Genomic DNA, 26,995 nt, shown 5'->3' with positions numbered 1-26,995 from the left:
GTAGCACTATACATTAAAGAAGTCATCAAAACGACCAGGATTACAGATGTCAAGTACACCGGGGAATCCCTCAGGGTGAACCTGGCCAGAGGCAGAGAAAAATGCCTGTATCTTGGTGTGATATATAGACCTCCAAAACAACTGGAAGACAAAGACAAGGAACTAATTGAAGACAATGAGAATATCACTCTACGGGGGGACACTGTTCTGCTATGGGACTTCAACATGCCTGATGCGGATTGGAACACACTTTCAGCGACAACTAGCAGCAGCAGGAGGCTATTAACGTCCATGAAGGGAGCACGACTAAAACAAATTGTATTGGAGCCCACTAGGGCCCAGGTGATCCTGGACCTGGTACTCACCAACGGGGAAAGCGTCTCGGAGGTCTCTGTAGGAGATACGCTAGCCTCCAGCGACCACAACATGGTACGGTTCAATCTCAGGAAAGGTTTCCCTAGATCAAACACAAAAACAAAGAAACTCCACTTCTGAGGCACTGACTTCGAACGCATGGGAGATTTTGTCCATCGGGCACTGCAGAACCAAGCTGAGATGGATGATGTTGAAGTTATGTGGTCAACCCTGAATTCTACCATACATGAAGCAACAAACCTCTACATTAGATCAGTAAACAAACGGCAGAGAAACAATAAACCCCAATGGTTCACCGCTGAGATCTCGTGCCTTGTTAAAGAAAAGAAAATGGCATTTATTTCCTACAAACGTACAGAGGAAGTGGAAGCCAAACTAGAATATACAGCCAGGGCTGCAGCAGTCAAAACGGCAGTCAGGGAGGCCAAACTTCGAGTGGAAGAAACTTTAGCGAAGAACCTCAAGAAGGGAGACAAATCCTTCTTCAGGTACATTAGCGACAGGAAAAGAAACACAGACGGGATAGTACGCCTAAAAAAACCAGATGGGAAGTACATGGAATCAGATTCTGAAAAAGCCAAACTTCTGAATGAGTACTTCTGCTCGGTCTTCACCAGCGAGGCACCGGGGCACGATCCACACTTACAGACAAAGCAAAGAGCGGAAGACCCATTTTGGAATTTCAAGTTCACACCCGGAGACATCTACTGCGAACTGTCAACACTCAAGGTGAATAAAGCCATGGGACCGGACAATCTACACCCTAGAGTACTCAGGGAGTTGGGTGATGTCCTGGCGGAACCGCTATCTTTACTCTTCAATCTCTCCCTCAGTACGGGGAGAGTACCCATGGACTGGAAAATGGCTAACATCGTTCCACTGCACAAAAAAGGTTGCAGAGCGAAGGCTGCGAATTACAGACTGGTGAGTCTAACATCAATAGTGTGTAAACTCATGGAAACACTAATCAAACGTAAAATAGACACGATCCTGAATGAGGAGAATCTACGGGATCCCAGTCAAAATGGATTTACCAAGGGTAGCTCCTGCCAATCCAATCTCATCATCTTCTTTGACTGGGTAACAAGAAAGCTGGACTTGGGAGAATTCCTAGACGTAGTGTACCTAGACTTCAATAAAGCTTTCGATAGTGTCCCTCACCATAGGCTGTTGAGCAAGATGAAATCGATGGGGTTGGGAGAAACGCTAACTGCATGGGTCAAGGATTGGCTAAGTGGTAGACTTCAGAGGGTGGTGGTCAACGGTACCCTCTCTAAAATGTCAGAAGTGACAAGTGGAGTACCGCAGGGCTCAGTCTTGGCCCGCTCCTTTTCAACTTATTCATATGGGACCTGACTCAGGGGCTTCAAAGTAAAATAACACTATTCGCTGACGACGCCAAACTATGTAACATAGTGAGCGACTCCGATTTACACGATAGTATGACGCAGGACCTGTTTTTATTGGAACGTTGGTCATCTACCTGGCAGATGGGCTTCAACGCCAAGAAATACAAGGTCATGCACCTCGGCAGTAGAAATCCATGCAGAACTTACACCTTAAATGGTGAGACCTTAGCTAGGACTGTAACACAACGAGATTTGGGAGTGATCATCAGTGCAGATATGAAAGCTGCCAATCAAGTGGAGAAGGCTTCATCTAAGGCAAGACAAATGTTAGGTTGTATCCGCAGAAGTTTCGTCAGCCGGAAGCCTGAGGTCATCATACCGTTATACAGAACCATGGTGAGACCACATCTGGAATACTGTGTGCAATTCTGTACCCCACATTACCGTAAAGATGTGCTAAGAGCAGAGTCAGTTCAGCGGATGGCCACCAGGATGGTCTCGGGGCTCAAGGATCTCTCTTACAAAGAGAGGCTGAACAAATTGCGGCTCTACTCTCTCGAGGAACGTAGGGAGAAGGGGAGACATGATTGAGACATTTAAATACATCACCGGACGTATCGAGGTGGAAGAAGATATTTTCCTTCTCCAAGGACCCTCAGCCACAAGAGGGCATCTGCTTAAACTCAGGGGCGGGAAATTTCATGGTGAATCCAGAAAGTATTTCTTCACCGAAAGAGTGGTTGATCATTGGAACAAGCTTCCGATACAGGTAATCGAGGCCAACAGCGTGCCAGATTTTAAGGGTAAATGGGATGTCCATGTGGGATCCCTAAGAGGGTGGAGTTAAGGATGGGTCATTAGGAGCGAGATCTCCAGGAGAGCAGACTTAGGGGGTAGGTCTGTGGAGTGGGCAGACTTGATGGGCTATGGCCCTTATCTGCTGTCATTTTTCTATGTTTCTATTTTCTAGACCCGCCCCCAGGTTCGCCCCATTCCTCCCGTCCCTACCCCATCACGCCCCCCAACCCTACCCCAGCCCTGCCCCCCTGCCCCAGCCCTGCCCCTGCTGCCTGATCTTGTTGAGCAGAATGGCATTCGAGCATGTGTGGATGCCATTCTGCCCGACAGCGATTTTAAAAGCTTTTCAAAACTCAGATAAAGTGCCAGGTTTTGAAAAGTCATCCCGGACCCCCGGTGAAATCTGGACATCTGGTAACCCTAAATTGAACCATATCCACATCATTCTTTTCTTGGTTTGCCTGAAAACTTTTCAGCACCCCCTCGTATGGCTTGCCATTCACTTCCATTTAGACCTATAGAGAGAGATCTCTTTTCTAAAAGATATTCAAAGCATTCACTTATTGACTCCTCCTGATTAGCTATATGCCACACTGTGTAATGTTTACTTAAATCATTGTGCTTCAGATAAGAGAATTCTTGAAGGCCTTTGTAAAGTTGTTTACCTTTATCCCTTGAGAACCATACCCAGGAGGACCAGTTGGACCAGGCAAACCTCTTTGTCCCATCACACCCTGAAAAAAAACCAAACAAACCCATAATTACCAGAAGTTTCAGGTTTATTGGGATTTGTTATACTGCCCTTCAAGGAACCTATCTGGGCAGTTTACAATACCAAAATTAATATAGAAAGAGTAGAGGCAGCGGAAGAGTGGAGAGCAAGAGGAAAGGGGATTAGCAGAGAGGGTACAATGCCATTCAGCAGAGGAAAGCAAAAAGTATGAGGAAAAAGAGACACACCAAGAATTTCAGTCTAAAATAGTGCCAGTGTTTATACAGAGTACTATGGCGATACCACAGGCCAAGGACAGAGTATTCAACAACTGATTGACTGGGGGGGAAAAAAAACTATGAGGAAGTAAAAATACAATTTCAGACAAGTGACTCACGATGACCTACATATTCCAACAATGAAACAGCTGCGATTAGGAGTGGAATAAGCTTCCGGGACATATACAACAGCAAACAGGTTTGAGTAATTTTAAGAAAATGTTGAAGAAACACATTTTCTGTATGATGAAATATGGGACTTGATCTATAGTTTTTATTGATGCGAGGCGCTGGTAGCCTCTTTGTAATTTTAGGAGGCTTTACATAATTATTGTGATTTTGCTTATGTATGTACTTTATTGTGACCCACCGTGGAAAAGGCGGGGTATCAATAAATAAATACAAATACAATCATTTTTCCTTGATTCTTTAGATTCTTATTATCTCGATCTACTACTCTTACTACTCTTACTCTTGCTATTGGAAGCTAAGTAGGGTCAGGCCTAGCTAGTCCCTGGATGGGGGACCACTGAGGAGTACCAGGTGCTGTAGGCAGCAACATAGTGGAGTCACACACTGCACAGGAGAAGGCAATGGCAAACCACTCCTGTACTTTGCCTTGAAACATCACTGGGAGGATTCCTCTCTGTGCATGCAGCCTTGGGTCAGTGATTGACTCAAGGGCAAAAACACACATTGTTCTGAAAGGCATGCACAGCACTGTGCATTTTGACATTTAGTAGACAGCCCCTGCTTGGAAGAACTCACAGTCTAACTTAGACAAACAGACATGACATATAGGGTTGGGGATGCAGAACCCAAGGTAAGAGGAATTATGCCCTAGAACAGTGTTCTTCAACCTTTTTACACCTATGGACCAGCAGAAATAAAATAATTATTTTGTGGACCAGCTGTTGAAGAACACAATACAATCTTATTAACAACACATAATGGTTAACCACAAAATTAAACTACACAAAGCACACTGACAGCAGATGTAAATTCTTAAAATTGACATAATTCAATCACTAAATTCAAAAATAAAATCATTCCCCCCTACCTTTGTTGATTTCCTCCCTCCATGCTAGCCTTACCTTCTGGCCTGCTCCCGCCTGGCCAGTTTATGCTGCCCCCAGTGTTATCTTCAGGCCGGCTCCCTCTTCCTCACTGATGCAGTGCACAAAGCTGCGGGCAGCGGCTCCTTGCGCGTCCCGTGCCTCATCTGGAAGCCTTCCCTCTGATGTTGCGACGTCAGAGAAAAGGCTTCTGGTTCAGGCGCAGGACGCGTTTAGGAGCCATTGCCCGTGTCTTTGTGCACTGAATCAGTGAGGAAGAGGGAGCCGGCTGGAAGATAACGTCACATCAATTGCACCATGGACCAGCAGTTGAAGAACACTGTTTTGGGCCTGATGCATGTGCTGGCCCTGTGGACCGGCAGGAAATTTCTGTAGACCGGCACCGGTCCACGGACCAGTGGTTGAAGAACACTGCCCTAGAAATCATGGCCAGAGGTTAGGATCATGACCCTAAGTCCCAATTTTTGTATACATCTCTAATGAGTTCTAAGTGTGGCTTGGCCTGGTTTTAAGCATGAGAAGTAAGCGGACCCATGCAGAAATCAAAATTTATAATAGATTGTACAGATGTTCTCAGCTCAATGTGATTATCTCTTCTGGTATGAGCCATTTCTGATTGTCACTGCTACCTTGTTTCCCCGAAAATAAGACCTACCCTGAAAATAAGCTCTAGCATGATTTTTAGGGTAGGTCTTAATATAAGCCCTACCCCCGAAAATAAGCTCTAGCCACCGGCAGCAGCAGCGCTTCCTTACCCCCACCCAGGGCCGCCATCAGGGCAGTACCACCAGTCCTGCATTCAGGGGCCCGGAGCTGACAGGGGGCCCGGGCTCCCCCAGGGTCCTAGGCCAGAGTCTAGGGGGAGGGGCGGTCCACCCCACGTGGACAGGAGAGAGCTGGACGGGGGACCCACGGAGTTCAATACATCTCGAACCGCGAGGCTCGTCTTCTGTTCCTGCCTGCCCTGCTGCTCACATATAGCCGATCGCAAGTGTTCCCCGATGTCAGCGCTGACGTCGGAGGGAGGGCTTAAGCAAAGCCTGCCCTCCGACGTCAGCGGTGATGTCGGAGAATACTTCCAGTCGGCTATTTGTGCGCGGCAGGGCAGGCAGGAAACAGAAGACAAGCCTTGCGGCTTGAGCTTTGTTTTGCTGAGAAAGTTGCAAAGATGGGCTGGGAGGCAAACGCGGAACACAAAAAGGGGAAGGGAGTGCGTTTTGGACACAAGGCATGAACTTGGGAGAGAGGAAGGGAGGGAAAGAGATGCTGAGGTGGGGGAGAGAATGGGTTTTTGGACACAGAAGGCATGGACTTGGGAGAGAGGAAGGGAGGGAAAAAGATGCTGAGGTGGGGGAGGGAATGAGTTTTTGGACACAGAAGGCATGGACTTGGGAGAGAGGAAGGGAGGGAAAGAGATGGTTGTGTACACGGGGAATAGAAGAAAGGAGAATTTAGGTCATAGGGAGGGAGTGAGGTACAGATAGTGGCATACCAGGGTGGGTGGGGGGCGGTCCGCCCCGCCCCGGGTTTACGTCCCAAGAGGGTGCATAGCTGGCCACCCTCCAGTGTTCTCCCTAGGCCGGCAAACTGCGGCTCTTTAGCCACTTGAGTGCCACCACCGCCATCGGGAACAGGCCGGCGCCAAGTTCTCCCTGCTTTTCCCTGTGGGGCCGGCCAACTCTCGCCACTCACGTCAATTCTGACGTCGGAAAGGACGTTCTGGGCCAGCCAATCGCTGCCTGGCTGGCCTAGAACGTCCTCTCCGACGTTAGAATTGACGTCGGGTGGCGAGAGTTGGTCGGCCTCACGGGGAAGAGAAGCAAGGCGAACTTGGCACCGGCCTGTTCCCGATGGCGGCAGTGGCAGCCTATTCCCCAGTGGCGGTGTCAGCATTTTCCCAATGGTGGTGGCATAGGGGAGGGCAGGGAGAAAGAAAGGGGGGACAGGAAGCCAGAAAGAAAGAAAGGGGGCAGGGTGAAACAAAGAAAAATGGGGCACAGAAAGAGAGAGAGAGAAAGACAGACATACAGAACGAAAGAGGGTGTGGAGAGAGAAAGAAGGGGACAGGGTGAGAGAGAGAAAAACAGACATACAGAAAGAAAGGGGGTATGGAGAGAGAGAAAAAGAAAGAAGGGGCAGGGTGAAACAACAAAAAAGTTTGGGGAGGGAATGAGGTCTGGAGGAGAGGCTGAAAGAAGGGAAGAAATATTGGATGCACAGTCAGAAGAATAAAGTGCAACCAGAGACTGATGAAATTACCAAAGGTAGGAAAAATGGTTTTATTTTCAATTTAGTGATTAAAATGTGTCTGCTTTGAGAATTTATATATGCTGTCTATATTTTGCACTATAGCCTCCTTTTACTAAACCGCAATAGCGTTTTTTAGCGCAGGGAGCCTATGAGCGTTGAGAACAGCGTGGGGCATTGTCTATTTTTGTATAGTTGTTACTGAGGTGACATTGCATAAAGTCATCTGCCTTGACCTCTTTGAAAACCCGCGGAATATAAATAATTAACATTTTCTCTGCGTACAGCATGCTTTGTGTTTTAAAAATTTTATTGTTGGTAGATCATTTTGACTTGGCCACAAAGGTAAGGGGGAGGGAGGGAGGGGAACTGCTGAAAGACATCTAGTAATCCTTGAAGGCTTGACTGTGCAGGGAATTATTTTTGTAAAATCATGTTTTGTTATGTGACTGGCATTATTTAGACTTTAATTTCTATGAATGAATAGAATGAAAATGATATAAATTACCTGCTTGTTTTTATGTGCGTGTGCTGAAGGAAAGTGGAGAGAGAGTGGGCTGAGGACGCTGAAGGGAAATGGGGAAGAGAGAATGGGGAGAAGACGCTGATTTATAAATTGACAATTGTACAGAATATTGTTTCTTTTTTATATTCATCCATAGCTGCATGTTAATGATGTGCTCATATGCACTTATTTATCATCATAACATATACATCATCATTAATATGCAGCTGTGGATGTGTAAGGACAGGCTGAGGAGGATGGATGGGAAGGAAGGAAGGTGCACATATCAACATATCGTACATTTTTAACATGCATGATGCAGCTATAGGCAAGCAGAGGAGGATGGGATCATACAAATGTGTATGTTCAGATATGCGCTCAGATGTGTAGTTTTTTCTGATATATTTATTAAGCTTACAGTATTTATAAAAACACATTTAATACTTGTTACAAAAAATATTGTGCAATTGTGATCTACTTCTGGCCTACAAGGTCAAAAGAAATCCTTAACTGAGATTTTACATTAAAAAGTGAATTATAGCTACTAGCACTATTATTTATTAGTTATTTATTATGCAGATGTTTGTTAGTTTGTTATTAGTTCAGTATTAGACATATGTTAGTTTAGAATAGATAGGTATAGATTAGTTTAGTTTAGGATAGGTTAGGGCCCTGCTGAAAGAGTCTACCTTAACGTGGTTGCAGGCTTACAAATCTTTTGGTCAAAGAGTGCGGCGATAGAGAAAAGTATGTGTGTATTCGCCCATGGAAGAAGGGGGTGTCAGCCTAGAGGCCTCTGGGAGATTATATCAATCTGACCCTGGCATGGGAAGGCAGATAGACCCTTAGTGCAGGGAAACTGTTTTAAGTAGCCCTGATTGATATATTCTAAGTTTCAAGTAGCCCTGCTTGAATCATGGCTAGCTAAAAGGTGTTAATGTCTGATTAAGAGGGTGCTTAGGACAATGGTGCACAGATCAAGCCAGAGACTTAATCCCATCAGGTTTCTCACCCTCCTTTGTTAATTAAATTAACCATTGTCTCAAACAGTTTACAAATTCTAAACAGAAAGATACTGGGAGATACAATATTTTCTCTATTCAGAATAAGATTCCAAGGTATAAAAGCCTGCTCTCTGCAACACACATCTCTCTCTCTTTTCCTATCAAGCTATCAGGAGAGGGGTCTTCAACTCCTCTCTCTCTTTCTATCTAACTACCTCTTGGCTCTTTGCTTGGCACTCTGGTTCTGTCTTGGCTCCCCTTCTCTCGGTCTATCCTTCCCTTTATCTATGGAACACGAAGCTTCCTAGAACTACAAGCTTCTATGTCCCTCTTTATCTCTGACCTCTGTAAGGCAGTGAGACTGCTTGCTCTCTGCTTAAGTGTAATGCTCTCTGCTTAATTGTAATGCTTATAAATATTACTTTTCTGTAAGACTATTTCTATAATATATTCTTTATATAATCACCCCTGGCTGTGCTTCTTATTTGATTCTATCCCTAATGAAACTTCTGTGAAGGAACTGAACCTGGGACCTGGCGTCTGTCAGTACGCCTTTCACTTAACCCCTACCACCTAATATTGTGGGGGCCACTTTCAAACTGACATTTTGGGGGCTCTGTCTCGGTCCTTCCTGATGATTTCATTTGGGTAAGTAGAATTTAAGTTTTTTTTTAATGCACTGTGCAATAGGATTATGTATAGACAGAGTGATATAGAAATCAAAAGTCCTTGGAAAACCCTTAGATTGATTGTACGTTAGCTGCTTAATTGTAATGCTTATAAATATTACTTTTCTGTAAGACTATTTCTATAATATATTCTTTATATAATCACCCCTGGCTGTGCTTCTTATTTGATTCTATCCCTAATGAAACTTCTGTGAAGGAACTGAACCTGGGACCTGGCGTCTGTCAGTACGCCTTTCACTTAACCCCTACCACCTAATATTGTGGGGGCCACTTTCAAACTGACAGGGGGGGGGGTCGGAGGGGGGAAGGGGTGCGTGGGGGGCCCAATAGGATTGCTCAGTAAGGGGCCCAGAAATTTCTGATGGCGGCCCTGCCCCCACCCCCGCTGACACATCTCTCCCTCCCATCCGAACCATGAAACAGGAATACCTTATAACAAACCGGCAGCATTGGCACTCGGCATGCTGATGACATCATCAGCAGAGGAACGCCCAGGAGATAGAAGGCTGCGAAACAGCCTGTGTAGATTGCTGGCAAGTGCTGCCACTGCCGGTTTATTATAAGGTATTCCTATCTCGCAGTTCAGATGGGAGGGAGAGATGGGTCAGCAGGCGGGGGGGGGGGGTGTACGATAGTGGCAGGGGGACAGAAAGATGCTACATGGGGGGATGGGTGAGAGGGGAGGAAAGATGCTACGCATGTGGGGGAGAGAAAGGAAACAGGAAGAAATGGGGTGGAGGAGAGGAAGGGAGAGATAATCATTACATGAAAAAAATAAGACATCCCCGAAAATAAGACCTAGTGCCTTTTTTGGGCCCCAAATTAATAAAAGACAGTGACTTATTTTTGGAAAAACACGGTACCTAGCTCAGATATGCCCCACTCAAGTGAGTGGGAAGAGTATAAGCTGAAAGATTCTCACCATCTAAGACAGGGGTGTCAAAGTCCCTCTTCGAGGGCCACAATCCAGTCGGGTTTTCAAGATTTCCCCAATGATTATACATGAGATCTATTTGCATGCACTGCTTTCATTGTATGCTAATAGATCTCAAGCATATTCATTGGGGAAATCCTGAAAACCCGACTGGATTGCTGCCCTCGAGGAGGGACTTTGACACCCCTGATCTAAGAGCTCTGCCACTTAATACATGGCATCTAGCAGCAGTTAGATGTCCAGTGTATATCTGTACCACAAAGCATCCTTTCTATGCAGCCCTTTTGAGCCCATCAAAATTCCACAAACTTGGGGCAAAAAGTAGAAATCAAATTCAAGCTTCACTCAGATTTTTTTCAAATCAAGACATGGGGTAGTTCACCCAAGCCTGACTGAGGCAGATGTTTTCATCCATACCTTTTTTTTTTTAGAAGCAATGGAAGTTAAATCTTTATTAGATCATCAATAACTGGTTAATACTTCTACTGATGTACAGACACTATTTGTTATGGTTTTCTCCCACAAAGAAAGGGAAAGAGAATGCTGACTTTTTGTCATGTAGGCCTTTCAAACTGACATTCAAAAGTTGTTGGCACTGGAGGATTAAGTGACTTGCCCATGGTCACAAGGAGCAGCAGCTGAACAAGTGAGCCACAGCCCTTCCTCTGCCATTCCAATCCAGAGTTATTATCCTGAATGGCAGAGACCCAGTTTATTACTACATTGCCTGGAGCATAAGGAGTTTAATGTATTTCTCATAATGAAAGTAATCATGTATCTGATGCCAATTACAGCTGGCTGTGTTTCCTATACCCAGTGTCTTGGCTTATGAATTCTATAATGTCCAGAGATGCACATTGTCCATGGGCAAGGGGCATAAATAAAAGCAGCAGCAGAATTGGTAAGAGCTGTGGTTGGCCCCCTACTGAAAAAGAGTTCCTTTGATGAGGATAAGCTCAAAAACTACCGACTAGAGAATGACATGGGGACCCGCAGGGACGGGGATAGAGCCTGTGGGATGGGATAGGGACAGAGCCCATGGGAACAGGGTCAAACTTTGTCCCCGTATCATTCTCTAAAAACTTGAGACAAGTAACAATATGTAAAAATTTAGAGGAGCATCTAAGTCTGACTTTGGACGTTTCCCGCTAGACATCCAAAATCGGATATGGAAAATAGCTATTTTCGAATGTTCTGGACATTCAAATTATTTTTCAAAAATTGCCTATTTGGACGTCTTGTCCGACAAGACATCTAAATTTATGCAGCATTTTTTGACCACAGATGTTTATAAGTTCAAAGAGTCCAAATGCAGACCATTTGGATGTGGGAGGGGCTAGTATTGTAATAGACTGACCACACAGACATGCCAACAGAATAGTAGGACACCTTAGAGGGCACTGCTGTGAACTTCAAATAAAGAGTGCCAGAAGTACATCTCACCAAAATCCCCATACGATTAATGCAGAGCCCTCCAAAACTCCGCCCAAAAACTACTATACCCACCTGTCTCCCACCCCAATAGTCCTTATGGCTACAGGCATCTATATGAAAGTAGAGTAGGATTTTGGTGGGTTTTGGTGGACTCGCATTTTTCACCATAAATGTAGTGGTTAGAGTAACTTATGGACCTGGGTACTTCTCTCTATAGCTCATTAGCCCACCCACCAGGCTACTTAAGACACCTGTGTGATGCTTCAAAACCTGGAACAGGAAATAATCCTAGGGAGCCAGGTTAGGACTGTAGGGTGGACAGCTGCTGAAATCCACACTCTTAGATGGCAGCCTGTGATTTTTGTGACATGTGCACCTGCAAATTGTCATGAAGAAGCAGCATACCTGCTGTGATTTTCCCTCGTCTTTTCTTCATGATTGACTCCTGCAAAGCAATCATTGTGTTGGCATAACTCTCCCCAGTTATGGTTGTCTTGTGTGGCATGAACTCCAGAAGCAAAAGTCCTTCATCATCCTAGAAGACAGTTGCCATGACTTTGCCTGCAGATTTTTCTGTCTTTAACTTTTTGGGGGGTGGAGGATGATTTGTGCTTCCACTGCATTGACTCCATTTTGGACTCAGGATCTCTGTGAAAGACCCAAGTTTCATCTCCAGTCACCAAACGATGAAAAAAAAATTCACTTGGTCTTCATGGAGTATCTTCAAGTTCTCCTGACAACACTGGAGCCTTGTGACCTTCTGACATGGCATCAGCATTCTTGGAACCCATATTGCACTAACCTTGGACATGCCCAACTTTTCATGAATTATTTTCCAAACTACCTGCCGACATGCCCATTTCTTCAACATTCTTGCACATTTCTGTGGAAGTTGCTTCCATAGGCCATCTAGTGTGAGGGTCATCTTCAATTGATTCTCTACCCCACTTTAACTTTTTGCTCCAAAATTTTACTTTGCATGATGATGATGCAGTCTCACCATAAACTTCAGGCATACATTTATGGATCTCGTTTGGCTTTTTCCCTTCTTTTGTGAGAAATTTTATCACTGAACAGTGCTCCAAATCTAGCAGTTTCTTACTTGATTCACGGAAGGACTCTCCTGACATCCTGTCTCTTGGAATGTTAGACTTGCACTGAGCCACAGCTGTGCATGAGTAACCTTGAGACATGTCACAACATGCACAGACTTGTTTCAATATGCTTGCTTCTTTCTTTCATACTAAGGTAGATAAATTATGAAACAAAAGGAAGTGTCAAGAAAAGTATAGAATAACTTGTAAGTTTCATGGCTCCACATCATTCTCTTCTTGATTGGGCTGAGAACTTTTCAGTGGCCCTTTGTATGATAATGGCTAATGAACATTAAAAGAGCAAACATGGTAAAAACCTTACACTAGCTGTTTAGCTTGGATAGGGATGGTGCATGGTGTGTCAGGACTGAGCAGGGCAGTGGCTAGTGGTGAAAGCTAATGCATGGACTATTATCTGTCATGACTGCCAATATCATGGCTGCACTTAACACCATCTCAAGAGGTGGTGTTAAGTATAGCCATACTATCGGCCATCTGGTAATATGGCCACTCAAGAGAGAACAGCCAGGATAGTGCATCTCCCCAACATGTTCTGAATCAGGGTTTACAAATACAGTACACCAGGTCAGCATTTAATAAAATCATTTTTAAACTAGAGCTAACACAAAAATTCTATTTTCCTGGGCTCTTGAGTTGCAATGTCATTGTTAGCACCCTGCAGACAGAGCTTCTAGACACAGCAAACTCATTCCATGCAGCTGTAAGTCACTGATGTCTTCAAAATGTTTATCTGAAACACTGGATTTTTATCTCCAGACCATTACAGAACTCATATCTTAAACAAATTTATTCATCTGCAAACCTTTGAACCAGGTACTCCTATTCCCTGTGACCCTGGTGCTCCTGGAGGACCTCTGATTCCCATCTCTCCCTGAAAGATACAAATGCCTATGAATGTTTTAAACACTAGAAACAAAAAAAGTCAGTTAAATGAGGCATTTAAAATACATTAAAAGGTAGAATTGCTTTTTTTTTCCCCAGGAAAGAATGAAATTAATTACAAATCACCATTTTAAAAGACTTACCTGATGAGAATAAAGAGCATAAGGATATCAGCATCAACTGAATATCCTTACTCTAAGCTTTTTACGTTAAAGAGATATTTGACAGTGGATGTTACCCTTAATGCATATAGATCATGACAGAACTTAGGCACACTTTGCCAAGATGGCACAATGGAGATCAAGGGGATAATTCTCTATATATCTACTAAAGTTAGGCACTGGGATGATGCATGCTAAGTGCAAATTCTATAATGGCAGTTGTATGTACTTAAATTTATTTTCATTTCATATTACAAACAACTCTTCTGAGCTGGATCTATAGTTACATCTAACCTTCCTCCTGAACAACAAAAGAAAATGCCTAACTGCCTCAGCTGGACCATCCAAGGATATCAGAACCAGAACCTACAAAGTGCATAACTGCAATCTGTAAGTTGAAATTTAATTTTAACTACATAACTATTTTTTTAAGATTCTGATTCTATTAAAACTAAAGTCCACCATCAATCCCCTCTGCATCAAGCCTTCAAAGAAATTCATACAGAAATGCAAAGTACAGTCATTTGTTTCTCTGTTACTGGAAGCCTTTGATCTCCCATGCATGCTCTGAATTTACAACTTTAATAAGGCCTGTTTTTTCAAACCTGTTGACTTTAAAGCCTTTAATCCTATAGTGCCAACTAGCAAGATTGCTGATACACAGAGCTTTTAGGACTACAGTGCTTCCCAGTGAAATTTGCCTTAGGAGCTTCTGAACACAAAATACAAGTGCCTTGTTTCAACAGACCGAGAGACCTTGGGGATCTCAGTAGTGTGCAGGAGAGGAAACTATAATCTCCACCAACCAAAGAGCAAGAGGACAAGTACCTATATAACAGTCCTTAAAAGATCACCTCACTGCCATACCAAATCTTCCCCCAACACCCCAAAACCAACCTTTGGAACTATAGGTCTAGTGAATGCCAAATCAGCTGCTAAGAAATCCTCAGTGATTCATTAAACATCTTTTTCTATTATTATCAAATAGGAGTCTTCTTTAGCCCCAAAATAGAAGTTTAGTATGCCTAATCCAAACTACCACAACCAGACACAGGAGAACCCAGACATCATTCACATACCCTCCAATCAGAGACATTAAACGGAAAAAACTGTATGGTGGCCTTCTAGCCACACAGGCAACAAAACTAGACCACCAACTCTCCAATCTACTAATCGCGACCCCAGACTACAAAACTTTCAGAAAATAAATAAAAACCCTGCTATTCAAGAACTCCATACCATAATACCACTAACCTTTAGGAATCACACTTAATACACTGTAAATATTGTAGTTGGCACTAGAACATCAATACACCTATTAGAAAAACTAAACAAGTTGGATTAGCAGTGTGGAATCCAGACAGAAATTCCATATGTGAAGGAAAGGAATATACAAGTGGGGCTGTACTACTGTCCCCCAGGACAGAATGAACAGACAGATGAAGAAATATTTACAGCAGTGTTCTTCAACTGCCGGTCCGCAGACCAGTGCCAGTCTGCAAAATTTCCTGCCTGTCCGTGCAGGGCCAGCGAGATTAGGAGGGCCCTGATGAGCTGGGTACCTGCATGTCTCCCTCCCTCCTGTGCAGCAACCGATGTTTTGCTTCCCAGCCTCCAGATTAACAGTGGCTGGCTTCCTACCCTCCCCTCCCAGCAGCTCTCAGTATTCTAACTTGCCTGCAGCAGTGCCAGTAGCGTCAGCACAGTGATTCACTTAGGCAGCCTTGGGGCTTTTGCTGAGTCGCGGCCCACCTCTGATGATGCAACTTCCTCTTTCCAGATAATTTGCCACTTTCCCCTAACTTCAACCCTGGCTTGTTCCTAACTCTTTTGAATAACAAACCCTATCTTTCCTGAATAAAACTCTAAAGTCCACTTTCTCCCTTTTTTCCTTCCCTTTAATAAAAAGATTCACTCTGACGTCTTTATTAGTGTATAATTGTTTTTAAGTTACATAGAGGGTTGGAAGTTATTATTTGGATGGTTTGAATTGTGTTTGTGAGATGTTACAATTTGTTTATACATCTTAAAGTTTATGCCATATCACAAAATTATACAGTGTGAATTTAAAAAAGATATTACAATACCTTTGGTCCAGGATCTCCTGTACCTATTTGACCTGGTGGTCCTGGAAGGCCTCGCAGTCCTGGTGATCCCTGGCAAACAGCACCAAAGAAACAAACTAGTTACCATGATTCAACATATAAGGATAGTAATCGAGTCCAGCTATACTGCAGCAAAGGAACACGGAAATCAGGTAATATCTCCATCTATCAAGAGATGACGGTTCTTGCCACTAAGATTGTGCTTGACAGCAACATCTTTCTCATTTCTCAAGTTGGTCATTACTCAGAAAGGCCACAGCATGCCTAATCCATATTGTAGCTTCATAACATTGACCAATGGATAAAATATCCAATACCGCTGGCACATCTGCTCAAAACCTCTCTCACTAAGTGAGATTGTTCTAGCAGAAAGTACCATCTTGCATTGCGTACAAGAAACATATGCATTAGTGAGGGCATGAACCTACCAAAGGATAGCCCACTTCTGAAGCTGAACCCCTTCATTGACAAAGAAGGCCTTCTAAGGGTAGGAGGTCACCTCACCCAAGCAGAACTGAAGAGGGATGAGAAGAATCCTCTTATTGTTCCAGGTCGACACCACATAGTAACCTTGCTTGTGTGTCACTATCACAAGCAAATTAAGCATCAAGGAAGGTACTTCATAGAAGGAGCTACAAGAGCTGCAGGATTGTGGATCATGGGAGCAAAACGCAGCATTATCTCTGTGATTCATCAATATGTAAAATGTTGCTGACTAAGTGGGCAAGCTTCATTAACAAAGAATGGTGGATTTACCAGTAGATTGACTCAGTACTGAACCACCATTCGCCTATGTGGGGCTAGATGTCTTTGGACTCTGGTCAATTGTGACACAATGTACAAGAGGTAGAGGGCCCAGTAATAAATGGTGGGCTATAATTATCATATGCATGAGCATCCAAGCAGTTCACATTGACGTCATTGAATCAATGAACACTTCAAGTTTTATTTATGTCTTGCAGATTCCTTTCTATCAGAGGTCCAGCCAAGCGAATCCTTTCTGACTGTGGAACCAACTTTGTAGGTGCCCTCCTCATCTGATATTGTGCATTCTGTTCCAACATGTTAATCATAGAAAGATGGCCAATCAGTTGATTGGTTTATGTACATGTGATCATTCTTCAACCAGTGCTCTTACTAAGGTTCTTTCATGATTTCTACCAAAGCAAGTGACTGAACAGAAACACTTACTGATACACCAGGATAGCCATCTCCTTTTAGTCCAGGTGCTCCAGGTGGACCAGGTAAGCCTGGATTACCCTGTAGAAAACAAAGATGAATTACATTATCAAAATTAGCAACATGACAGAATCTAGAAAAGGGAGGGCAAAAGTGTATTGGAAGGTGGGTCCTGAGGAGGGGAAGGGAAAAAGGGAAAGTGTGACAAGCTGGCAGGAGCACATGGGTAGGGAGGTAGCATTAGGACAGAAAAGGATGCTGGCAGGAAGGATAAAGAATGTAGAATTAGAAAAGGTTAAAAGAAAAGCGACCACGATGACAAAGAGAATGGAACTCCTCTTATATGAGGCAAGGCTAAAGAGGTTAGGGCTCTTCAGCTTGGAAAATAGGCAGCTGATGGGAGATATGATCAAGGTCTATAAAATTTTAAGTGGTGTACACACTCAATAAAGTTACATTACACTCAATAAAGTTACACTTTTAAAACCAATTGGAGGAAATATTTTTCACTCAAAGGATTGTTAAGTTCTAGAATTTGTTGCCAGATGATGTGGTAACAACGGTTAAAGTATTTGTCTTAAAAAAAACAACTTTGGACAATTTCCTGGAGAAGTCCATAGTCTGCTATTGAGAAAGTCATGGGGCAAGCCACTGCTTGACCTGTGATCAGTAGCATGGTATGTTGCTATTTGTACATCATTGGCAAAAAGAAAGGATTCATCTCTCTCTTTCTTGAATTCAGATAATCTTTGTTTTCACCCCCTCCACCCGAAGGCTTATCCACAATCTTTTACATAAAGAACTATTTCCTTAGATTGCTTCTGAGTCTATCCCTTCTTACTTTCATCCTGTGTTCCTCATAATAAAGCTTCCTTTCAGTTGAAAGAGACTCAACCTTCTGTGCATTTAAATACTTCAGTGACATAAAGTGAGAACAGAGCATGCTCAAAGTGCTGGTGTTGGTAGTGCAGGAAGACTACTGCCAACTGCTGAGCTTGGAAGAGGTCTTCAGCTGGTAGATCCTGGAAATTCATACCAACTAAAGTATTTATATTTGAAGTTGAGTTGAAGGGTGCCAGGAAGGTAAGGAGGGGACAGAGAGCAGGAAGAAATTTCATACCAATCCATTTTGCCCAAAATTTGTATCTGGATATGCCATGCACTTGTGGGATGGGCCATGCATGTTTAGAACTTTACACTAAGTTCTAAGTGCTGGGAGCAGTGTTCCATCCCAGCGACATGCGATGACATCAACGAATTGTGTGCCTGATCAGTCCTACTTGTTGATGGAAAACTGTATACACACTGGTCCCGATTCTATATATGGCACCTAAAAATTAGTCACGAACTAGTGCAGCGCTAAGCGTGATTCTTTAAAAGCTGCACTTTATAGAATCGGGCTAAGGTATCCTAATTTTAGGTGCAACTTGTTTATGCCAGAGTTTTCTTGGCCTAAATACTAAGTCCAAAACAAATGTAAATAGTAGGGTTCCCCAGGGATCTATGCTGGATCCACAGCTTTTTAACATATTTATCAATGATCTAGAGATGGGAACACCTAGTGAGATAATTAAATTTGCTGATGATACAAAGTTGTTCAAAGTTTGTTAAATTGCAAGAGAACCTTGTGAGACTGGAAGACCGGGCATCAAAATGGCAGATGACATTTAATGTAAGCAAGTGCAAAGTGATGCATGTGGGAAAGAGGAATCCACACTATAGCTATGTGATGCAGGGTTCTGTGTTGAGTCACTGCCCAGGAAAAGGATCTAGGTGTCATTGGTGAGGATATGTTGAAACCCTCTGCTCAATGTGTTGCAGCAGCTAAGAAAGCAAATAGAATATTAAGAACTAGTCTTATAACCCGTTACATTAACAGGTGCTAGAATATATGTCTGTCTGTCTTTCTTTCTTTCTTTCTGTCTCTCTCCCTCCCGCTGTATGTCCTCCATGAAACTCAATCTGGTTTTAGGCCACTATTCAGAACGGAGACAGTAATTGCGGCAATCTTAGACAATTTGCACCTACTGTTTAGTAAGGGCCTTAATGCCCTGATAATGCAATTCGATATGAGTTCTGCCTTTGATCTAGTGGACCACATGAAACTGCTGCAATGCCTAGATGCCATTGGTATCCGGGATAAGGTGCTGAACTGGTTCCGTGGCTTCCTTATATCCCGCACCTATCAGGTTCATTTTAATTATGAGCTTTCCAACACCTGGAGCAATCCATCCGGTGTGCCCCAAGGCTCTCCACTATCCCCATTGCTCTTCAACGTCTACATGTCCTCACTGGGCACGAAGCTAACCCAGCTGGGGATAAAACTATTTAGTTATGCAGATGATTTTACAATTATCATCCCATTCACCAATTCTGTCTCCGAAACTATTCCCAAAGCTTCAGAAGCCATAAACATGATGGAACAATGGATGACAAACTTTAGGCTCAAACTTAATTCAGAAAAAATGAAATTTTTCATTGCTTCACTACATCCACTTGACATTAAATCACCCCTCTGTATCAATAACCTTAGTTACCCTATCCAGCCCTCCATAAAGATACTAGGTGTAACTCTGGATCAATGCCTAACCATGAAAGACCAAGTAGACTCCTTAATCAGAAAGGGATTTTTTACTCTCTGGAAACTAAGATCCCTTAAAGCTTATTTTGTTACATCGGTTTTTAGAATCCTAGTCCAATCCCTCGTACTAAGCCTGCTTGACTACTGTAACATCGCCTATTTAGCAATTTCCCAAAAAAACTGTTGCAAAATGCGGCAGTTAGACTAATCTTTGGACTAAAGAAATTTGACCACGTGACACCCTACTACCGGCAGCTACATTGGCTGCCGATGGAGGCACGCGTAAAGTTCAAATTTAATAAATAAATGAGGGTTTGGGGTCCCCTCATTTGAGCTAAGTTATGATTCTATTAATCATGCTTAAGTGATGTTCTGACAAGTATAAAACAAGCATAAGAAGAAAGGAGAAAATCCTATACTTTATATCATTTCAAGGATTGTAACAATTTTTTATTAACTAACATCCTGGCTTGAAGTGTGATCTCTACAGAAACAGTTGCAATGACTGGGAGGTAAACTCTGTTCCCATTCTAGGGGGGTGCGTTCCCCCCTTGTTGAGTTTCACATTTCTGAGCAACTTAAAACATATTGATTACACTTCATAGGCAGGTTTGTGTTGAATGCGAAGTCAGTTCATATATTATTTATCAAAGCAATTTCTGACTTCTTCTAGTTTTCACTAGTGACATCCCCGCCATCTCATAAGGAAAATTGTTTCTGCTTTAAAGCATTACACGGACTTGCCCCCAAATACATTACTGACCTTTTCTCCTTCTCAGCCAACAGACACAAGAGAAGTTCACGTTCCAACTTCGTTTCCCCCCCAGTGAGAGGTTGCAAACTGAAAAAACACCATGAATTCCTTCTCTCACACCAAGCAGCATCATGGGGTAAAGACCTAGAACAATTACTTTTGCCCTCTACTTATGAGGAATTTAGGAAACATCTAAAAACACACCTGTTCCTAAAACATCTTGACAACTGATCCACTTATCTCTTTCCCCTCAATAGCGACCTACTGTCCTTTTGATCACTTTTCTCCTCAACATTGAATTTCCTGTCTTATTACTTCTCTTTCTTCTTCCCCTCTTGAAGTCAGTCAATTTGTACCTTTGCTTAATCTTTTGTAAACCGCATAGAACTTCACGGTATTGCTGTATTTAAGCTGTTATTATTATTATTATGTCTTTCTTTCTGCCTCTCTTTCTGTCTCTTTCTTTCCTCGGCTGTCTACCACCACCCCTTGCCTGCTCCCCCTGTCCAGCAGCAGCCCTTCTCCCTTTGTTTTACCTCCCCCCTGTCCTGCAGCACCTCTTCCCTGATCCCCCTGTTCAGCAGGAGGCCTTCTCCCTTTCTTTTACCCCCCCCCCTGACAATCAGCACCTGTTCCCTGCTCCCCCTGTCCAGCAATAGGCCTCCCTTCCTGTTATATCCCCCCGTGTCCAGCAGCATCCCTTACCTGCTCCACTTGTCCAGCATCCGATTTCCGCTCCATTTACGTCTGCCCTCCTTTCCTGTCAGCACCCGTATGACGCCTTTCGCACAGCTCAACTGCCTGCACGTGCGACAGCCGCCTCAAGCCACCGCGGCTTGCAAGTGTTGACAGCCACCGCGCGCGCCTCAATCCGACAGCCGCCTCAAGTCGCCCTGGGACTGACCCATTCCCGGCATCGCTGTCACCACCGCCAACCATGCTTTGCAGATGCCAACAGCCGCCTCAAGCCGCCGTGACCTGCAAGTGCCGACAGCTGCTGCGCACGCCTCAATCCTACAGCCGCCTCAAGTCGCCCTGGTACTGGCCTGCTCCCGGCATTACTGCCACTGCCGCCATCCATGCTGGGCAGGAAGGTAGGCTCCATGAGAAGCCCAAGGGGCCGAAGCAAGGTTAGCATGGCTGGGGCTCGGGAGGAGTCCTGGTGTCTTCTTGCGCGCATGTGCACTCTTGCCAGCCACGGACCTACAGATCAGGGATCATGGAACATGTCAGTAAGAGTGCGCATGCGCGCTTAGGGTTTTATTAGAGTAGATGATCAGGAAAGGAATGGAAAACTAAGATGAAAATGTTATAATGCCCTTGTATCGCACCATGGTAAGGCCACACCTCAAATACTGTGTGCAATTCTGGTCACCCTATCCAAGAAACATATAGTAGAATTAGAAAAGGTACAGAGAAGGGTGATGAAAATGATAAAAGGGATGGGACAACTTCCCTATGAGGAAAGGGTAAAGCGGATAGGGCTCTTCAGCTTAGAGAAGAGACGGCTCAGGGGTGATATGATAGAGATCTGTAAAATACTGAATAGTAGTTTACCCCACAGCAGGGCCGCCATCAGAAATTTCTGGGCCCCTTACTGAGCAATCCTATTGGGCCCCCCACGCTACCTTCTTCCCCCCCCCCCCCGACACCCCTCCCCTTCTTCCATGGGCCGAATACACACATACTTTTCTGCTAATGCTCCACCTAAGCCAGTCCCGTAAAATCTTCTCACATCCATTGGGTGATTTGGCATAGAGGAGATATTCATAAAAAGAACGTCCGTCAAGATCTTTACTCATAGACTGTGCCATTTGCTTTAAATCATCTTCCATCATTAATCCAAATTGCACAATTCTTTCTCTGTCTTTGTCCTGAATGGCATCTGGCCACATTGCTGGATCCTTCCAGTCAACAAATTTATGAGCAGGTGCGGAGAACGCATTTTTAAACAAATGTAGTTTATCCTTGTACTCCTTATGTAATTTTAATCATCTATGGATATGTTTGTATGTTTATTGTTCAAATGGTTTTACTTCCCCAAATTTATTGAAAATATTTGATATTGCGTTTAAATCAAAATCTCAATAAACTTGAAACGAGTGCCCGTAAGATTGTGGGAGGGTTAAATACTCAAAACTTAGAAGAATAACAATTTACTTAAAGTTTTTGCTACGCCAGCTTTCTGGTATCTTTACATACAATGGCGTACAGTAGCATATGTAACACCCGGGGCCCTATCATTTTTTGGCACCCCCCCCCCCCCATCTGTAAGAAAAACATGATTTTTAGTAACAAACCACACGTCACACATGAGTACCTAGGAAAAGGCAGCATCTTACATATTGCAATGAGCAGTACATCAATACACCCATTGTAAAACTAAACAAGCCAGACCAGCACAGATCAATCCTACACCGTCAATCCTAACAGAAAACCATGTCTTTCAAACACACAGAACACAGAAAACACCTTCGCCTAGTATGGAATATGTCATCACAAACTAACCCCTCACTCTTTTACAAAACTGTAGTGTGGATTTTAGCCACAGTGGTAACAGCCCTGATGCTCATAGAATTCTGAGCATCAGAGCTGCTACCACCACGGCTGGCGCTAAAAAACGCTCCACAGTTTTGTAAAAGGGGGGATAAAATAGAAATACACAGTTTCAACGCTCTAGCTCAGAGATGGCCAAACTTTTTGAGCTTGTGAGCTACTTTAAAATGACCAAGTCAAAATGATCTACCAACAATAAAATTAAAAAATACAAAGCACACTATACGCTGAGAAAATGTTAATTATCTTTCCTATTCTGGGTTTTTTCAAAGAGGTCAAGGCAGATGACTCTATGCATTGTCACCTCAGTAACAACCATACAAAAATAGACAAATATACCCTCCATCCTTTTTATTAAACCACTATAGCAGTTTTTAGTGCAGGGAGCTGCACTGAATGCCCAGCGCTGCTCTTGACGCTCATAGGCTCCCTGCACTAAAAACCACTATTGCGGTTTAGTAAAAGGGGATCATATTGTAAAATATAGACAGCAGATATAAATTCAGAACTGTGCATAGTAAGTGAAGGGAAGTTTTCATCTCTGGGAATTTACCCAGTTAACTATTAAGTTATTTGGGCAAATTCCTTTGAAAACTGTGGTAATACTGCCTCCACTTTGCTAAATTTAAAATAAAATCATTTTTCCTTCCTTGTCTGGTGATTTCATGAGTCTCTGGTTGCACTTTCTTCTTCTTCCCTTCTATCAGCCTGTATGCTTTCTCTCCTCCACACCTCATTCCCTCCCCCAACTTTTTCTTCCTCTCTCCCTGACCTTTCTTTCTGTTTCTCTTCTTTCCTTCTGTTTCCATGCCTGCCCCCTTTCTTTCTTTCTCCCTGCCGTTCCCCAAGCCACTGCCGCTGCCGCTGCCATCGGGGAACAGGACCCACCAATGGATAACAGGCCCCAAAGCCGATGCCGACGCATGCTCTCCCTGCTTCAGGCCGATCAGTCTTCCTCTCCCCGACGTCAATTCTGCCGTCGGAGAGGAAGTTCCGCCCAGCCAGGCAGTGATTGGCTGGTCCGAACTTCCTCTCCGACTGCAGAATTGACGTCGGGGAGAGGAAGACTGATCGGCCCGATAGATTAGATCGCCAAGACAAAGTGAGTCCTGGGTGATCGACTCACTTTGCCTTGGCGAGCTACTGGCGCCCCTGCCTTAGAACACTGCCTAGGACCCTGGGGGAGCCCGGGCCCCCTGTCAGCTCCGGACCCCTGAATGCAGGACTAGTAGTACTGCCCTGATGGCGGCCCTGCCCCACAGGCTTGCACAGGCAGACAGGGCAGACAGGCATGTTTGGGCCCGACTCTCCTGTTTCCATGTGGCAGCGGCAGCCTCTTCCCTCCTTCCCTTCAGTGTGAGCCCATGGGTTTAAAAGGGGGCTGCACTGCAGCGTGCAGCCCCGCTTTAAACCCGTGGGCTCGCACTGGAGGGAAGGCGGCAGAGCCAGGAGGAGCAGAGAGGACATGTCAGGCAGGCATTCGGGGCAGGCAAGCCCAGGGGTGCAGGACCGCAAGAGCCAGGGCAGACAGATCGGGGCAGGCAGATCAAAACAGGCAGATCAGGGCTGCAAGAGGTGTTTGAGGCTGCAGGAGATCGGGGCTGACAGGGCAGAAAGCAGGGCTTCAATAGAACAGGAGAGTTGGAAGGACATTTTCGACTGCTCCCCAACAGTCGCTTCTTCTGTTGACCGGCCAGCCCTGTCAGAAGTGAAATTTTGTGTAGTGACTCGCGTCGCTGTCCAATTTGCATGCGTTTCTCCTCATTTGCATGCATGGATTCGAAGCGGATCGCAGGAGAGGTAAGTGAATCAGGCTGGAGGGAAATTTGCTTATTAATGGGTTGCAAACCGATTGGTACACGATCGGTTTGCTTAGTGAATCTAGGCCAAAGTTAGGTGCCTATCATTCAATTAAGTGCAATTTATGTCAATTATGAGGTGCTAATTGACAATTAGTGCCAATTAAAAAATTAAACAATTAAGTTAGGTACCTACATCAGCTAGGTGCACCAATGTATGCACAAACCATCTGCCTATCATATTCATTTCGTGAAGTATGCAAAACATTATTACCGTGGAAACAATATCTAAGCCAGCTTTTAAACAGGAAAGTCATAACACAAGAAATGATCTCTATTGCGAAGATAAACATTTAGACTTTTTTGATTCCTCTTTCTGAAGGTTGTGGCTGAAAAGAGAAAACTGTCACGAAATGTCAAAGGGTAGTCCCCTACTGATTTTTAAAGAGAAAAAGAATCTAAACATATGAGCTTGTGAACCCTATTTTTTGATTTCTGAATTCCAAAAGTCTGCCAAACAGATGGCTTCACTTGCACTATGCAGACCTGTAAACATTATTCCACAGGAGAGTTTTTTTTTAAATTTCCTACTGTCTGGGAATTGCTTTAAAAAGGTGTACTACCAGATGTCTTTAGAAAATACATATTTTCTGTTTTAATGATCTACTCAGCAGTGACCTGGAGTCCACATATGCCATCTTCCAAAATGCATTAGAATCTGATGAGATATTCAAAAAGATTCCGCACTTTTATTTTTAAACACTATTTATTAAATATTTCAAAAGCAAATTACATAATTTCCAAATTTTCCACATAATTACCAATTTTCCACATAATTACCCTGTTTTGCAATACATTTTTCTTTTTGAAGAACCCTCGCATATATACTCCCTCTCTTTTACAAAGCCAAGTACTGTGCGACAAATGCTCTAACATCCCAGTCAATTCTTATGGGCATCAGAGTATTTACTGCGCCAGCCTGCAGTCAGCTTTAGTAAAAGAACTCATTAATTAATATACAAAACTCCAAAGAGAATTGCCACAAATATTACATTAAGAACTTAAGAACATAAGAATTGCCGCTGCTTGGTCAGACCACTGGTTCATCGTGCCCAGCAGTCCGCTCACACGGCGGTCCTTTGGTCACAGACCAGTGCTCTAAATGAATCCAGCCTTACCCTGCGTATGTTCTGGTTTAGCAGGAACTTGTCCAACTTTGGCTTGAATTCCTGGAGGGTGTTTTCCCCTATAACAGACTCTGGAAGAGTGTTCCAGTTTTCTACCACTCTGGGTGAAGAAGAATTTCCTTACGTTTGTACGGAATCTATCCCCTTTTAACTTTAGAGAGTGCCCTCTCATTCTCCCTATCTTGGAGAGGGTGAGCAACCTGTCTTTATCTACTAAGTTATTCCCTTCAGTATTTTGAATGTTTTGATCATGTCCCCACTCAGTCTCCTCTTTTCTAGGGAGAAGAGGCCCAGTTTCTCCAATCTCTCAATGTACGGCAACTCCTCCAACCCCTTAACCATTTTTGTTGCTCTCTTCTGGACCCTTTCTAGCAGTACTGTGTCCTTCTTCATGTACGGCAATCAGTGTTGGACGCAGTACTCCAGGTGAGGGTACACCATGGCCCGGTACAGTGGCATGATAACCTTCTCCAATCTGTTCGTGATCCCCTTCTTAATTATTCCTAGCATTCTGTTCGCCCTTTTCGTCACTGCCACACATTGCACGGATGGCTTCACCGACTTGTTGATCAGAACTCCTAAGTCTCTTTCCTGGGAGGTCTCTCCAAGTACTCCTCCGACATCCTGTATTCGTGCTTGAGATTTTTGTTACCGACATGCATCACTGTACACTTATCCACGTTGAACCTCATTTGCCATGTCGCTACCCATTTCTCGAGCTTGATTATGTCACGTTGCAGATCTTTGCAATCCCCCTGTGTCTTCACTATTCTGAATAACTTCATATCATCCGCAAATTTAATCACCTCACTCGTTGTACCAATGTCCAGATCATTTATAAAGATGTTGAAGAGCACGGGTCCAAGCACCGAGCCCTGCAGCACCCCACTGGTGACGCTCTTCCAGTCCGAGTATTGTCCATTTACCCCCACTCTCTGTTTCCTATGCTCCAGCCAGTTTTTAATCCACGTGAGTACTTCACCCTCGATTCCATGGCTCTCAATTTTCCGAAGTAGTCGTTCATGTGGAACCTTGTTGAACACCTTCTGAAAATCCAGATATATAATGTCGACCGGGTCACCCTTGTCTATCTGCCTCTTTACTCCCTCAAAGAAGTACAGCAAGTCGTGCTGGCTGGTCCTCATCAGATCGTGCCCATCAAGGTGATCAATAATGCGGTCCTTTATCAGCACCTCTACCATCTTTGTCGGTACTGAGGTCAGACTCATCGGTCTGTAGTTTCCTGGATCTCCCCTTGAACCTTTTTTAAAGATT

The 26,995-nt window shown here is 43.9% G+C and overlaps 1 protein-coding gene across 1 annotated transcript in view; it reads right to left on the bottom strand.

Annotated features, from left to right (window-relative positions):
* Nucleotides 1–26,995, bottom strand: part of COL28A1 (collagen type XXVIII alpha 1 chain) — a 312,775-nt gene that overhangs the window by 77,759 nt on the left and 208,021 nt on the right. The window contains exons 24-27 of the mRNA XM_033931029.1: nucleotides 16,856–16,924; nucleotides 15,647–15,715; nucleotides 13,319–13,387; nucleotides 3,188–3,256 (exon numbers count right to left, since the gene is read on the bottom strand). Coding sequence (XP_033786920.1) covers nucleotides 3,188–3,256; nucleotides 13,319–13,387; nucleotides 15,647–15,715; nucleotides 16,856–16,924 — 276 coding nt within the window. The remainder of the gene's footprint in view (nucleotides 1–3,187; nucleotides 3,257–13,318; nucleotides 13,388–15,646; nucleotides 15,716–16,855; nucleotides 16,925–26,995) is intronic.

This window comes from Geotrypetes seraphini, chromosome 2 (assembly GCF_902459505.1).
Source record: "Geotrypetes seraphini chromosome 2, aGeoSer1.1, whole genome shotgun sequence".
In the NCBI taxonomy this organism is placed as follows: Eukaryota; Metazoa; Chordata; class Amphibia; order Gymnophiona; family Dermophiidae; genus Geotrypetes; species Geotrypetes seraphini.
Note: the sequence above shows the minus strand (reverse complement) of the source record. Positions and strands in the feature narration are given on the sequence as shown.